Below are 17,015 nucleotides of genomic sequence, written 5' to 3' on the forward strand. Positions count from 1 at the left end.
TATTTATGCATAGGGACGAGGACCTATCTTTGATCGAGCGACTGCTCGTTAAAAGCCAGCTTAGGATAATGGCGACTCCGAAGGGTGACACTATCTTCCAGATAGTATCGGGAGACGGGGTTTTAAGCGACTATAGCAGCTAGGGGACGCGTGTGGCTATGAACTGGTAACTCGATAACCATGGTCGCGCTAGATCATTTCCCGAATCGGCAACCGCAACGAGTTTATTTAACCCGTACACTACGATCCTCTGACGAGAATCCATATTTCTTTATTCGATAGACGGTGCAGGTGGTTTTGTCGAAAGAATTTTTTGACGCCTAGAAAAATTCTGCGAACGATAGAAACACGAAATCGCGCGATGGTCCGTCGGACCGAATTGCGCGAACTCCAGAATTATTGTTAATTAACCGATAAGCTAGCGGGAGCGCGTTCTAATGCCCGGCACGTGACAAATGTTCCGGACCGATGGCATTATCGTCGAGAAACGTCGGTGACCGTGTCATCGTCCAGAACACGATTCGCTATTGCTCGATTGCTCGCTATTCCCTATTCCTCCCCCATTTTCGACACCACTGTTCCCACGAAATTCGCGTTACAACGTAGGGCTGCTTCGAACGGGACGACACGCGGATACACGTACGCGTTCGCTCCTATCTGTACACGTAGACACACCGATGCATGAATACGTGCACGCGTAGCTAGCACCTCATTCCAATCGATATGCGACGACACCCCCATGGGGAGACATTCATATCGCAGTGGAACTCAAACATGAAGTCGGAGGAGACACGTCGCTGTAATATCGTCCCCTTCGGTCACCCTGATCTCTGTTCCATCGATATCGGAACATTTGCCTGCCAATTTCGGCCGCGATCCGCATTCCCACCCCATTTAAGCGAGCTTGGTAACCGTGTCGCCAATCTCGCAGCGACACCACGGTCTACGAACTCCGTATCTCGCACAGTATTGACAGCAGTTATAGCGATGTTTTTAAGAAACGTAGCACAATGGATGTCAATAAGGGAATGAGGTGTGGGTGGTATCACTAATAACGTTAAAGAGTCCTCTACACTTAAAAATGTTTATTAAAGGGGTTTCTACACCATTCAATAAATATAGCTACTGTCGTTCGAATCGAAAACATGTAAAAAATACTAACATTCGTTAAATTTTCCAAACCGATTTTTTCGACATCGATACACGAAGCCGAGAGAGAGCACGCCTGAAAAATTCTACGCTCCGTCGAACCCCCCGAAACCGATTGCTTCTGACATCGATGCATAAAATCCGCAACAATGCCGTGTTTTATCGATAATCGTGCTCACGTGCTTCAGAAAATTCGCGTCGTACACGTGAAAAAATATTGTAGAAGTCCATTAGCCGGCACGGTATTTCATGAAGGAAACAAAGGACGACAGGCGAGAGGGTTCGGTAATGTCGTGCCACGTGTCGGCCATTTATCCGGCAACAAAAGCATTATGCAGAAGACGAGCAAATTGTTCCCCGCGTGTCCGTTGTATAGCCAATCGAACGGTGTTCGCGTTTCTCCTGGGTTCGCGGGGATCGTAACTCAACGCGTGCAGCCTCCTTCCAATTTAATTACGCGAAAAGCGACGATGGAAGAAAAGGAGGAAGAAGAAGAAGAAGAAAAAGGGACGGCGTCCGTAATCGAGCTACTTAATCTGGCATCCTGGTTTGAAATCGACCGCTTAACGCGACGGGGGTCGATTAAAGGGGCAACACCTTTCGGCCCCCAGAAAATTGGAATCGGCGACGGGAGACGCGGTAAGACGTGGATAATGCGCTCTCGCGACGTTGCATCCGCGATCACGGATCTCCACGGGCAATACCGTTCCATTAGTTAAATTGTTTCCGTGATACTCCCTTGCTTTTTCTATCTCTGCCCCCATCTCCCTCTCTCTCCCTCTCTCTCCCTCTCTCTCTCTCTCTCTTTCTACACCAGAGGCCTTTTCATTTCACTTTGGCGTAGGATAGACGACCGAACGATGCAATTCCAGGTTATCCACTCCCCCGAACAGCCGATAAGAAAATACCATGAAAGAAGAAAGGGAGTCCGTCCCGTCGGGGGACCCGGTGATCATTTGATTGCGGATAGATTAAGGTACAGGGGCTGTAGGCCGCCTCGACAATGCAAACCCGACGTTTTGTATTGGCCGACACAGTGAATACGCCACTGTGATCCCAGGATGGAATTGGACTTTTCACGATCGGGGGATGCGAATCTTGATCTGTCTTTCCTCGGTGTCAGGGATTCCGGGGCCGATGCGCAAAGATTTGCCAGAAACTTTGTAGCCCTGCGTCGCTGGAAGAAACCTCTCCCGATTTGCGTGACGTTTGTATCGACACTGTCGGCCGAAACGTTTGAAGCTACTTGCACGGTTGGCCAATCGTGCAGGATTTTTTCTAGCAAAAGAGGCTACTGCTAACGACGTTTCTTCGTTTCTTCTTAAATGTATCTTCGCGATCTGAATGATCGCAATTTAAAAAATTAATGACCTATTACTGTGCGATCGCCGAGTAACGAAGGTAACGAAGGGTTTCGCAGATTCCAAGTACACCGATGCATCGTTCCCGTGGCACGATGGAGGAGGCGATCATGACGAAGGACACCGCCTATCTTCAGAATTCGGGCGTTAATTTGCGACAGTGCCATTACGCTAAACGGCCGGCCACAGGTGGGACTGTTAATCGATTAGAGAAACAGTCGATCGAGAAGTCCCTCCGGTTCGCCCCGAATCGGTCGTTTACATCTATTAACAGTAAACCACACGAAGTTCGGGGTGGTCGTCTGGCGGTGCCTCGTCGTGCACGCTCCGCTGGGAGCCGCGCATCTGGCGTGCGAGCAACAAGTACACGCATTAAATGTACACCCGTTACCGACTCCAATTACTTGGAGTACCCTGTCTCTGCGTGTGAGCACGTGCACACGCGATCCTCATCTTTGCTGGGAGACAAGCACGCGGTTTCACACATTCGGGGGCTTCGATTCCGCTACAAGTTCAATATACCGAGTGGTCCGCCATTGGACCCCGCCACACCCCTATCCGTCGCATCCGCGATATAAATGAACGGATCGAATACAAAATAGTGGCGGCAATAGAAGAGTTCGAGGATATTGTTGCGTTAGTTTCAACTGATTGCGATCACCAACACTAAACCTACCGCTTTACAAGGATAACGATACAAAATTTAATCGAATGGCCTCATATTTTTGCTACACAGTGTACGCAGAGACGTTTGTACGAGATAGGAGGAGCATCGAATGTCCAAAGAAGTCAAATGCCAAGAATATTTGTTGCGGCTCGAAATCAATGTTTGCGGTCTCCCGCTGCGATTCCTCTCGAATCAACTCGGTTCACCTTTCAGGATCGCCGCAACTCCGCGATCCAGATCATGGACAGCGAAACGACAACATACCGAATTCCTGGACTGTAAGCTAATCGCTACAGGATGCTGAGCATCCGTGTCAAGGCACAGCGAACGCAAGAATAGGACTAATGACCGTAATTGCTTCGAATCCGACCGAACCGGTAAATAAACCGGTGTTTGGTCGTCGACAATAGTCGGATCCGAATCGATGGAGTAGTTTCAAAACCGAGTCCGAGATCAAAAATCCTTGGAGCTCGTATTCCGCGCGGCGCATCAACAGGATGCCGAGTATCGATTACGAGCCGACATGGAAGGGTAGAAATATCCAAAATCCATTAAAATATTTTCCGAGACTCGACGCTGCGTGCTGCCGTCTATGATAATCCGGAGTAATAATTCGTCGGATTGAATGGATTTCAAGTTGCGTTATAATCTGCCCGACGTGAAAGAAAGCGAGCGTGATATGCATCGAGCTCTGGCTCTCTCTCTCTCTCCCTCTCTCCGTCTCTCCCTTTCTTTTTCTGTCTCTCTATCTCTATCAGTCTCTTTCTCCCGCGAGCGCGCGCACCTCGGTGCATCGAGGCTTTTACATCGGGTGCAGGACGGCTGCAGAGTTGCACACACGGGGCAGAGGGGAGGAAAGAGGAAAAGAGAGAGAGAGAGAGAGCCCGGTCGAGAGACTCGCGCACGCGTACCGAGAGTTTACATACTACACACGTGTTACTATAGATGTTACTACGGCGAGTACTCTGTAATCTGACACAGAGTACGGAGATTGAACCTGACTGAGCGAGACTCGTTCAACCGGAAGTAATCCCACGGGAAAGCAGGATGAAAAAAAAAGAAAGGGGAAAAATTGTTCGATTACTTTTGCAACCGACGGCCGCGCCGTCTCGCGGTCGGTATATATCCAGCCTGGTCTCGTAGTTTTTCACCTGCATCGGCGCCATTAAACCTCTGGATTCGATCAGCTTCGCAACGCGATTTTCTCGGAAAACTTTTGGCGAACGACTGTCCGCGTTCGATCGAGTTTCCTTCGTTATTTGAACATCGATCTTGGAATTTATAAAATTCACTAGGATATATTTTACAAGGGTTTAAACACGCTATTAGCTGACGCCCTTTAAAATCGACCAGAAGTATTATTATTTCGCGCAAAGATCAACGGTTCGATAATTATTCGCGTTCGCATCGTACGAATCGCGAAAAGGCAAATCGTTCGTCGCAGCTCCCGGAAAAACCGTGCTCGCGCCAGTTGGTCGAAACGTTGGTCCCGGTGTATTTTTCAGCGGACACCGAGTGAACGTTTAGGCGCACAGCAGGGATTTACGTTAGCGTCGCGGAGAGAGGTCTATCGAGGAAAATCGCGGCGGAAAAATCTACGGATTACACGCGATACGCGTCACGTAACCGAGCGACAAGTGTCCGGTAATCTGTAAGCCTGCGGATTGGACACAATCGAGCCCGACTGCTGACCCGGAAGTAATCCCTGGAAAGGAGATAAAAAAAGAGAGAATAAACCGTAGCTTTGCTACTTGTGCAGACGGATACCCGGTGGTCGTGTGTGCCACGGAGGGCGCACTACCGCCCCTATATGTATAAATGCGCACTCGAGAGACCTTATGGGTTATTTCAGATGGACGTGCCGCGAGGGTATTGTCCGATTCGAGATTTGACGAGTGCCGATCGAGCACTCGAACTGCTTTATTGGAAGTTACATGCGCGCGTTGTCAGCTCTTTTTTTTCTCTCTCTCTCTCTCTCTCTCGATCTCCATCTAGCTCTTTGTAGCCTAGCACGAGTACACAAGGTGTCCCGAAAGTTTAGCAAGATCTCTGCACCCTATTTCGCGAGTAGAAGGGATGCGCCCGATTAATCTGTCCTCGAACCTTTATATAATCCGCTGGACCACAGATGTCCAGTTCGAAACCTCTAAGGACCTTTGTATTGTTTTCATAAAAATCCACTTCAGCGATGGCATATTATCCGACACTGCCTACTACGATATACGTGGAGGGCCACGATCCGTCCAAGTTTCTCGATAGTGCGTGTATTAATGAAACAAATTATTCAATGTGCCGAGCAACCGGTATAGCTCGGCAAATCAAATATTTTGAAAGTCCGCTCTCGCGGAGTCCTCAGCGGAACGGAAGACTATTAGCGAGAGTTTCCAGTTCCGCGAGAAATGTTTCATATCGCGAGGTCTTTTTTCTCCGGGAGACGGTTTCCTCGCAAACTCGATAAAGCATTTTTCAGAGTCTGTCGGTGCGCGGCGGACAATAAAAGCGGCAGACTGGGCCGAGAAGCAACTTCGCGAAAGAAGTATCTGAAATAGGAATAAAGCAGAGAAAGAGGCGGGAGGGCGAGGTGGCGGTCGTAGAACTTCATTCGGAGTTGATCCACCGTGAACAATCGTTTCTGCCGTTGCTCGAACAACTCTCTGCTTCTAATTCGCTGCGGAATGTTCCCCGTTCGCGAGCAATTTACAGATCCGGCATGTCGGACTGTTCCCCACGTGTTTCCACGGCTGCGACACGGGCGACGTCCTTGTCTCTACACCTACTACATCCGATCGGCCCCGAAAGCCCGAGGTAAAATTTCGTCGAACAACGTGAGATCGACCTTGGAACAGCCAACCTTTCGAATTAGTCGATAAGTGGGTCAGACGTGAAACCGACGTTCGCGTGTGCTAGAAATGGAGCAGACATCTCGTGGCTACAATTCACGGAACTGTGTACAGCCTCCAAACAACTCTGATTAGCGGTAACATTGTTACCTGTTCATTGTCGCTGTACAAGCTGCGAGGAAAATCATCTCTCTTTATGAAAAACGCTCCACTCTTTTCTGCAAACATTTAGTATTCAAATCTATTTCCTGAAATTTCTATGGCATTTTACTTGTATTAGCTTAAAAATTGTTCCGGCTACCGGAGACGGAAAGAAATAGGTAAAGTGGGCGTACACGTCGACGAACGAGTTAAGACCAGCTTTACAAAACATTTATTATTCGGTTCTGTGATCAATACGTTTGTCGAACTGATAAAATATATAGAATAATAAATCGAGACGTCCCCATGTCCAAAGCAGTTAAGTATGGCTATACAGATAGAGAGACACAATTTTCTCCGCACCTTGTATTATATAAACATTCCAGAGAAATTCTATCTCGGAGAAATTCATTTTCAAACGAAAGAGCTGCGAATTCATTTGTACATCGAACGAGAGGCGCCTCGAACTTTGCACAAACTTTCAAGAAGAGAAGGGGTTAATAATCGAATATCCAGCGAGTACGAAGTTTTTCTTTTGCCCGAATCCTCCGGACGGAATTGTTTCCTTGGAACAGGGGGATGGGGATTGAAAGAGGGAAAAAAATCGTCTCTAATCCGCTCCACCCGTTTAATCCTTTTCCGCGCGCCGAGGTAGAGACGGAGAAGGCATGAAACGGGAGAAAAAACACTGCGTTTCGAAAAGGGGGGGAGGAGAGACGCTCGCATCGCGGTTTTCAACCCCCGTGCGGGTACGCTTCCTTTCCCCCTGGCCGGCCGCGGGGAAACGATAATCCAGATAAGCCGCTAAATGCCAGCAATTTGAGCGGCGGGATCTCCAGAAACAATATTCCGTACTTGAAACCGACTAATGCCGGCGAACAGCTCGGGGAGTTCCTTATACCGGGTGCTCCAACTAAATCGTCTCCAGGCGTAGAGTATTCAGCCTTGAATACACGAGGATTATCGGTGGTTCGTGCTGCCGCTTAATTGATTGCAAAAACAACGGAGGCCTGACCGACCGTCGGCAGATCCGGGAACAAACGATACGAACGCTGATCTTGACGATTCATCGTTCAGGTTTTGCCTGTAGAGCGCGGGTGTTGGAGATCAAAGGCTGCCCTCGAGATCGATGCCTCTTTAATTGAATTGTCGCAACTGACACTTTCCGTCATCCAAAAACTGCAGCTTTAAATTAATGAAAGCGCGTTTAAAGAAGCGAGAACAAATGGAACTCTAAGCAGTGTATAATAGATTATTCTAGTTTCGTTTAAAATGTAAAATGTTTCGCGTATTGTAAAACGCCCTGAAGAGTGGCAAATTAGTAATGGCAAAGTAGGGCGGCTATATATTCTCACTAATAAATATATAAATAAACAGTTGAGGGCCAATAGTATCAGATGTAAAAATTCCAGAGGTTGCGGGGGATTTTCTCCGGCTGTGACGAATATCGACAACGAGACGATAGGGAGGGAGGGCGAAGGCTATCGAGACGAACGCGGATGAAGGAGAAATAAAATACAAACAACGGCGACGGGGAATAACAAAAGATGCGAGGAACGGAATAAGGAAGAAACACAGAGGAAGACAAAGTGGGAGTGAGGGGAAGGAAAAGACCGAAAGAGCGAGCGAGCGAGCGAGCGTGCGCGCGAGAGAGAGAGAGAGGAGCCAGTGATGCGGAGTGAAAGTCCTCAAGTAAAAACCAGGCCAGGGCTCCGTATCTCGACGAGAACACACCAGGGCCATTATGCAATTACGGCGACGCATTTGCTGTCGTCTTTCCAACGGCGAGCCACGTTCTCGTTTCCCTTAGCAATTTACCTTCTAAATCGCTCAAAGTTTTCAAATTACCATAAACGTCGCCGGCGATACGTGGCCATCTTTCTCGGGACAATTGGCGACAGTTTAACCACTTAATGCTTTAGAGCGTTGTGCTCGCGCACGTCACGCGTGCCCAATCACATCAACACGAGCGCTACTCGCCGGTTTCAATTTGTTCGTAGTTTGTATAAAAAATGAACGATCCACCCTGGCCAGACGCTGTTGAATATTTGTTCGAACTGGTGGATATTGTTTTCTTTGTTATATATTATTGTAAACCTGATGTCTTTAGTTACATTTTTGCAAAAATAACCCGAGCATGAAGTGGTTAATCAACGAGCTACCGTCGTCTTCAATATCATTGTCTTCGACTCTGCAGTCATTGCACGCCTGATTAAAAATATTAAATCGCGTTCATATTCAACTAAAATTGTCATTATATTAGCGTTACGACATTTCATTATGATTATTACATTAGTTACATTAATTTGAAACAATTGGTAATCTACCTAATTAAAATATGATCGGAGCTAGATGTGTCTGGGGAACAAGAATAGACCACGTTTGAAAGTCTTCTCACTAATCGACGGTTAATTGACTAGCGAATTAGAAGCGAATCGAGTTTCTTTTCGCGAACGGACGTGTTCGTTGAAATGTTCCTTTTCCGAGGGAAAAGGCACGTTGAACCGCAAATATGAAACGCGCCGCGATTCCTATCGACTATCGACCGTGTACTACAACGTACACACCATTGCGCATTCTATGCCGAACCAGGTAGATTATTCACGCTTCTCTCGCCTCTAAGGTAAATAACAGCGCAGAAAACTCGGTCGCTCGAGGATGGTCAAAATTCTTTTTAAATCACCCTCTTTGCTCGAAGCTGCTAAAACGCGCGCCTACACCCGTCCACGTGCATTCGCGCCTAACACAATCGCAAGGAAATCTCGTCAAACTGTTTTAACGATCCTTACTAAAACTTTCCTTGGAAATATCAATTTTGCAACCTGCGATATGCAACGGTAAACTTCTCGCTTCCTTCGATAAAATATGCGCTTACTCGCGTCTTTCGGTAAAACCGATGTCTTATATGATAATAAGTTCATATTAATGTTATAAAATTATTATCATAATAGCAATGTTATTAAAGTTACAATGTCATTTTTGTGTGAATGATAAATTATAAATGCCAGACCACATCTCGGATGTCGACGAGGGATTCAAATAAAACACATGGAACCGGCCATTTTGACGGACTCTTTAGATTTGGCGTCGAGTGTAGGCTCCTAAAAAGGCTGCTTTTCAATAACTTGGTACCCGAAGCTGGTACTCGATAATTCGTTAATCTCTCCCTAAGTGCTCGCTAATTATTTTTTATCGATTGCTAACAGGTTGCTTGTGTACGGAGGAGGTTTGCTAAATCCTCGAAACATGCCGATTCGTTTCCTAAGCTAGCATTTATTGACACATTGTTAGCCAGCAATTTGATAACGTCTGGACATAAGAACGCGGATCGATTCGTTGTGTTAAGCAAATTTTGACTTACAAATATGTGACAGGGAGCAGGCGAACAAAAGCAGGCCGAGTCCGGAAATGAGTCGCAGTGGCGTCGCATCCATTTTTCGGTTCCAGCTCCAGTTGGCCCGAGTCCTCTTCTCTTCCTCTTACCGTCGACGACGCGGAGGGTGGCACATGTATACACACACGAACCACACGCGCGCACTTATGTTCGATCTGGAAATTCGAAAGGAACACTGTTTCAAGCTACGGCGTACCATGGGAGACCCGGTTGTATCCCCAACTTGTCGGCCCAGTCCCTTCCTCTTTCGATTGCTGGTGTCCTAGCTGTCGCGATCAGGGAATCGCGTTTTGTTTCTCTTTACAGCGATCGTATCGCGGTCTCCTTGAGAACGTTCCATCCGGGAAACGCGACAAGGTTAATCTCCCCCACCAGAATTTCGTGAGTACGGCTGCGTCGCGTCGGACCTTCCGGGCGTCAACGGGTTAATTTAAAGTTCTACAAGGAAATCCAATCTCAAAATAAAACAGAGGGTTGTTTAATAGGTGTGCAAGCAGTAGATAAAATTTACGGAGGCAAGCGAGATTTTAATGATTAAACTACGGATCTCTATAAAAAATGAAAATCGTCTAATATTTATTGTACGAGCAGAAATTAAAAATCACTTTGTTCAACAATTTTAGTGAGCCAAAAATAGTAGAATGAACGCTATTGAATTCTCTAAATGGTCTCAGAATTTTGTATTTCGCCTACGCTAATTATATATCGCGGGAGAGATCGGTGGCTGAACGTGCGACGCGAGGAAAGCGATAGAAAAAGGAAGAAAGACAGAGAGAGAGAGAGACGGAGAAAGTAGAACCAATATTTATCGGTAAATAAAATCTCGTGCACAAGCTGGAGGAACTAACCGAAGCGAATTGTGTTAACACTTGAATCGACCAAGGAACTCCCGAGGAAAGCCGTGTTTCGTCGGACGTGTTGACTATTGACCGAGACAGCCGAGACTGAACAGAAATTTACCGGCGACCGTTCGCGGTGGCACACCTTTCCCTACAGCACGAAAAAACAATCCCTCGGTACAGGCCTCGAGACCTTGGATTCTTACCGAATGCGTTCGCACTTTCTATCTGCGCGCGAAACCTCGTTGAACGTTGGCTGCGCGTTGATAGCGAACGATTTCGAATCTACCACCGAACACGGAGGACGCCAAACGTGCTCGAAACTTGCGGGCAAACTCATCCCATCGATTCTAAACGTAGCGATAGAGCTACCGTAGAACAAGCAGCTCTAAGCGGTAGTTTCGTTGGGACTCGGGCTAACTCTAAGATCTTCAATGTCTGACCCGAATCGTTAGTTATCCCTTACGACGATGGGACACCTGGCAATGTCTAAAAGTATTTATTAGACCTTGAAATAATATTTGTCTGCATGGATTGCAAACTGCAATTGATACAGATGTGACAATATACATACAATCTTTTGAACGAGTTTTCGTTATCGAGTAATCGAAGAAATGAGAGGACGATACATCCGTTCGAGAATTTCAGATTGCGAAACCTCGAATCGCGACATTATCGAGAATGGTAATGGAGCTAACCGTGGTCCGGAGTGGCGCGTGCGAACGCACAATAATTCGCAGGGAAAAATGGCTGCTCGCGAAAACCCGTTTGCAGCCGGTTGTTACGGGAACCTAGGAATCCGCGGGTTTCAGCAGCGACCCGAAGCGTTTTCGGTGACGAAACGCAGCTCCGAACCGGGCAAATTACAACGCGCGGCAAGAGGATAATAAATCGACGGTAGCTAACGCGCCGCGAAAGTTTCGCTCGGCTTCGACACGCTCCGCACGTATTATAGAACCTGTCGGTGTAGAGAGCGAACAAACAATTAAAATGCCACCGGCGCGACTACGGCGAAGTTCATTCACGTGCCGCGTCCTTAATTGCCTCCTCTTTCAGCGAAGCTGATCGACGACGAGGAGGACCACGCGGACCGTTCGAAACCCGAAGATTCGACGTACGAGCGTGCATGCTGGACGATCGTGAATGGAGCTCCATAGTTAAATCTCCGAGAGTGATTCATTCGTTCACCCCGCTCAGGTTTTCCAGCCCTATTTCAACAAACTGCCGCTACCGTCCGATTCCACTGCGAGGACTGTCCAATTCTACCGTGACTACTGTTTGATTCTACTGCAACTGCTGTCGCGTTCTACTGATTCTACCGCGAGCATTTTTCATTGCCAAGTTTCAAAATCGATTTGTATCGCGCTCTAATCGGATGCATTGATAATTGTCACTAGAACTTGTAAGCTGCTGGAGGGCTAAACGAAACATTCCTACAGTAAACACCAATGTTCTAGTTTCAATTTCATCCGCCAAATGACTCTCGTCGCCCGGGATCTTGCGATCAAAATTCACGGGCATTGTTCCCGCTTTGAAATCGATGTTCTCCGGGAGTTATGTATGTACAATCGGTTCGTCGTTGATTGAAGCGGAGGCACGGGGCAACGCGTGTCCACCGCGACCGTCTCGGTTATAAAACAGAAACGAATCGACCCGAGCGCGCCATCTTTCGCGTACGTTAAACATGGAGAACAAAACGCGAGCGATGCGTAACAACGAGCAGCCGCGCGAAAAGTTCAATCCGTGGAAACCAGTGGGTACGTGTACTGTTTTTATTGGCGTCGAATTAATTGGCAATCGCGCGTTCGTAACGAAACCGTCGACGGTTGCTCTACATTTTCCACGTCGTCGATCCGGAGTCACTCGTCAACACCGATTCATCCGGGGTGCACTTCCGTCGGTCACGCGCGACCCTAATCCAAACTTCGACTCGACCTGGAGCCTCCGGGCTAGAGAGGCGACTCTTCCAACGTCTAGTCGAAGCGACCTCCGATGCGGTCTTGCCGCGATTACCGATTAGTTACCTGACGCCTGCACTCCCTTCACCCCTCATTCTGTCCTATCCTCGGCTCGGAGATCATACCCCCAGCGATTCGAATCACACGAGGTCACAGGTTGCAGCGGCGTAGGCACTCTCGCGAGGTCGCGGGAGCTCTAGGGGCCCGAGAGAGGAGTTCACCGCGCGATTCGACGGGATTCGAGGCGACACGATGACTCGATGGGGTCGGACGAGGTTTCGGACGCAGGGGTACACGAGGAGACGATGATCGCAAGAGCAGGTCGGAGGATCGGGCCAGAGGTTGGGGACAGAGGATAGACAGGGGATAGAGGTGCGACGTCGGGAACGATCTGGGCGACGCAGGATGCGAAACTGGCCTTGGGGCTGTTGGGTCACTTCGGGATTCGCTAACCTGTTCAGCTACGCTGGGCGCAGCGCGGCGCGGCTGAGAGAGCTGGGAGAACCCGGTGCTAAGCTCGCACGCTCGCACCACGGGTGCGTGGAGCGCGCGTTTTCGGACGTGGAAGGACTAACTGGGGGTTACGCACGCAGCGAGCGTACGAGCCTCCGGGACATGTATTGGCGGCCAGGCAAGCTCCACCTATCGCGTGACAGAGTGGGAGGGCTCAGGGACGACCTCGAGCTTGCGCCCTCGACAGACGCTACGCTCCAAGCACAACCCCTTCCTTGGCTTTTTCCCAACTTTCGAGCTTGCGGTGCACCCCCTCCGCGGCCCGTCCTCCTCTCTCCGTTATCCCGCTCTGCCGCTATCCCGCTCTCGGGCCGGTCTCCTCTCTCGCCCTCTCTCGCCCTCTCTCGCCCTCTCTCGCCCTCTCTCGCTCCGCGCACCCGCCGGAACCCACCACCCAACGTAGTCACCATTACCGACGCCGGTTCTGCGCCCAATCTCACCCCACCCTGGATACCTGAAGAGCTCTGCCGCCGCTAGCGATGGGACCAATACCCTCGCGACGAATTATCGATACCTGCGAGACATCCACGATTGTTATCTCGTTGTATCCGATACGAGACTGACCCCGTGGAAAAGTTTCCCGGAGCCTGACCAGTTCAAAGTTTCGATCCGCCGTTACTGCCGCTCCGAATGGAACCGCCTGAAAATTTGGCCAACCATGACTCTCGCAGCATAGTTGTTGATCGCGATTCGTCGAGAACAACGTGTTCGTTTACCTTTCGATAACCGTAATGCTTCGATCTGTTACTACCGTTCCCGAACGGGACCAGCCAGGTTGGTCAACGAGGTCGTTTCTACCCTTGTCGTTCATCGTGGTTAACGATTAACACTTTTATCGAGGAGAACAAATTCACCGGTATTTGAGGAACTGTACAATTTCAATCTGTTACTACGACTTCTACTACTGCTACTACTACTGCTACTACTACTAATACTACTACTGCCACGGTTGACCGGACATTCTGCCTGTATCGTTGATCAAAAGTGACGATTAACCCTTTTGATCGAGCATAACGAGTTCGCTCGCCTTTTTCCGAGGTCTCCATTATAACCTTCGAATGACGGGTCTTGAATTTATTTTTAGCCAAACGTTCTACATATATTCTAATCTGTTAGTAGGTAGTTCGAATCATGAACCAATTGTATTAGATTCGGTAAAAATCTCTATGTTAATCTTAATATCAGGACTATCGTGTTCTAAACGCGACTAATATATATTGTTTAATAATATGTAAAAGCACAAATCAGCATAGTCAGATTGTTCTAGCGTTGAAGAGGTAAGCTCGAAATTTGAGTGAACCTAGCCGTGGACGTCACTGAAAGATCAGAAGCGCCCACGATACAGAGGTTAATTGACGAAGGCGTTGGTGAACTTTACAAGAACAACGTAGTCCCGACCCCGATTTTGGGGCGGCCTCGATCGAGGCCCACGCAGTCCGTAAAACACTGACCGTGGCAGGGGTCCGTGGATCCCGTCTACGTCGATGAGAAATTTTGGCCGCCTACGTTGCCGTTGATAGGTCACAGTTCAGAGAAAGGACGAACCGGGATAGATTAAAATGCGAGCGGTGTCCTACCAAGTGGACATGGATCCAAAAGAAACTGGTTCATCGGTGAATTCGTTAATACCGTGTACGATCGGCTACTTGGCATACGCTTTTAATAATTAACTTTACATTTGCCAAACAATTTGATATGATAAATATATGGTTAATTATACCTGAACACGAAACAAAGGTACAGCAATTAGTCACCCAGCAGTAACCGGGTTTGCTAAATTGTGCAGCTCGTACCGAGAAACAAACTTTCGAGAGTCACCGATTCGAGGGGGATCGCCGTTTTCGATTAGATGAGATCAAAAATAGATCGAAAGTAGATCGGATGGTTATAGTTGAGGGTAGATCAAATTAATTTCGCAACAGTTTCGGGAATTCGGCCCGACGAGCAGGAAGGTAGCCCGAAGTAGACCTCTGTTTCTAGGCCAGAGAGGAGCTCATTCCGTGAAATAAAGTTTCGAGAGTCAGCTCGCCGCTGAATGGAGGATCTTCTGGGGAAGATCGTCGCTTTCGCTAGTCAGACGTGGACGAATTTTGGACTAGAAGCGAACGCGCGGACCGCAGGCACGTCGAGGATTCCGGCCCGGGTAGCCGGAAGCGAGGTCAGGCCGGACCAGAGAGGGATGCAGCGGGGGATCCCTTTGCAGTTGGAACTGCAGCTCGTGCCTTCTTGTAATAAACCGCGGTCGGCGCTGTTTCCGACCGTTTCCGACCGTGTCGGTTCCTTAGTTTCTACCGTTCCTCCCCTCTCGATCCGTTGCCACCCCTGCAGCCCTCGCGCCCCGCAAGACGGTGTCTCGTGTTCTTAGCCGGCTCGTAGCCTTTAACGAATGTAATACGATTTCGTTGTCCCGACAAAGAATTCGAAATCAGCTCAACGGCTTTATCCTTTTTCCCGGTCGCGTCGGTTTACGCGGCGATGGGGCGCAGGTGCTGGTCAACAGGGGTGGGAATTACGCGAAAGGAACGGAAACGAACGAGGGGGACGGATCGAAGATCGAGTGAAAAATTGTAATTGCGACCGGTACGAGAGGAAAACGGTGTCTACCTCGTCTCGAGAAAAAGGTCGACTGAAAAATGTTAACTGAAGCATTCCTTCCAAAACGGCACAAGTCCATCGTCGTACGCTCCAAGAAAATCAATCTACTTTCTTCTTCGTCTATATTTCATTGCCAATCTTGTTGACTTTTTTCTGCGAACGTAAATAAGAATTAAATTTTTCTAAATATATTAACTTAACAAGATGAACCATACACATGTCATTGTTACACTGTTAATCTACCTGCTTGTTACTGTGGGGCCAAATTTGATTTACGCCACTATGATTCCATCCCAGCGACCCCAACCCAAATGAATGGCGTGGAACTGCTATATAAGAATGATGCCATTCATTTTACCCGGACTCTGAGCTATTTTTCTTACAATTTATGCTCGAATCAAGAAAGTTATTTAATCAGTTCTAGTGAAAAGTCTGCGCAATTCCAAGAATTTAAAAATGAGAAATATGGAACCGACGATTTCAACCATTATTGTAGACATAGTGTTAAAAAGTGAACTCGTTCTGAATTAGAATTCGTGGCTTCAATTTCTTATCCGACTTTTAATTCGCACAGATCCATTTGTCTGTTACTACCAATGTTTCGATCGCCTTTGAATCGTTGGTCGAGTCGGAACATGCGCGAGACGACCAGTCGAATTTTTAACAGGATTAGCACCGTGGAATGCGAACAGCCCCGATCATTTGGTTACTCGTTAACGCGAGCAAAGTTCAAAATGAAATTTTTTAGCCGCGGTCGAAAACGCATGCCGGAAGCGGCGTAAGCATCCGTGACGCAGACATTCGACCTGATTACCGGCGGAGCTCGTTGCCCTCGCGCGAGCATGGATCGAGTGGTTGTTTGTGCTCGAATAGCTTCGTGTAATAACGATTCCGTCGACTAGCAAATTGCGGGTTGATTAATCGCCGCGGCCAATTAACAACGCGCTCGGTCGACGGAAAACGTTGCCGAGGATAATAATAAGTAGAGCATCTGGGGGGGCGTCTAGCGGCGAGACTCTATCGGTCGGAACGCGTTCGCTTCGGGAGCGTGTTCTCCGCGCGATACCGTGCGTGGCCCGTTTTCCTCCGCTCGTTTGCGCGTGCTTTAACGGGCGAGCGTGTCCGGGAACAACCGATGAGTCTCGTGGTCGATGAAATTGTTGCTTTTACCGCGACCCAAAACCGCGCCGAGCCACGCCACGCACGCCACCATTTTACTTATCCCACCGTCCCTTGGGGAGCTCGCGATCGCCGAGCCGATTAATCGATGCTAATTTATGCGGAACAAATAGAGCGCGCCGCTATAAAACCGATTGATTTCGCGAACGATCCACGGCGTTAAGTCCCAAGATATCCGACTTTTCTCCGCGAAAGTTCTGCAGAATTTTTCCGTCGAACTTTTCGTATCTTTATCACATTTTCGCTGTCGGAGGTTCTAAAGGCCTTTCGAAAGATTGCGGAGATCTTGCAAAGATTTTGCGAGCTTTCAAAAGACTCAGGAATTTCTTCTGGAGCTCGATGGACTTTTCCAGGGCAAATGAGAACCGCAATAGCGGTG

At 48.3% G+C, this 17,015-nt stretch overlaps 1 protein-coding gene across 1 annotated transcript in view; it reads right to left on the minus strand.

Moving 5' to 3' along the window:
- The window catches only part of LOC144475545 (protein Skeletor, isoforms B/C), a 37,802-nt gene extending 28,210 nt beyond the window's left edge, over window positions 1-9,592 (minus strand). The window contains exon 1 of the mRNA XM_078191542.1: window positions 9,520-9,592. Within this exon, the coding sequence (XP_078047668.1) occupies window positions 9,520-9,592 (73 nt within the window). The remainder of the gene's footprint in view (window positions 1-9,519) is intronic.
- Between the last annotated feature and the right edge of the window lie 7,423 nt (window positions 9,593-17,015).

Source organism: Augochlora pura, chromosome 10 (genome assembly GCF_028453695.1).
Source record: "Augochlora pura isolate Apur16 chromosome 10, APUR_v2.2.1, whole genome shotgun sequence".
Taxonomy (NCBI): domain Eukaryota; kingdom Metazoa; phylum Arthropoda; class Insecta; order Hymenoptera; family Halictidae; genus Augochlora; species Augochlora pura.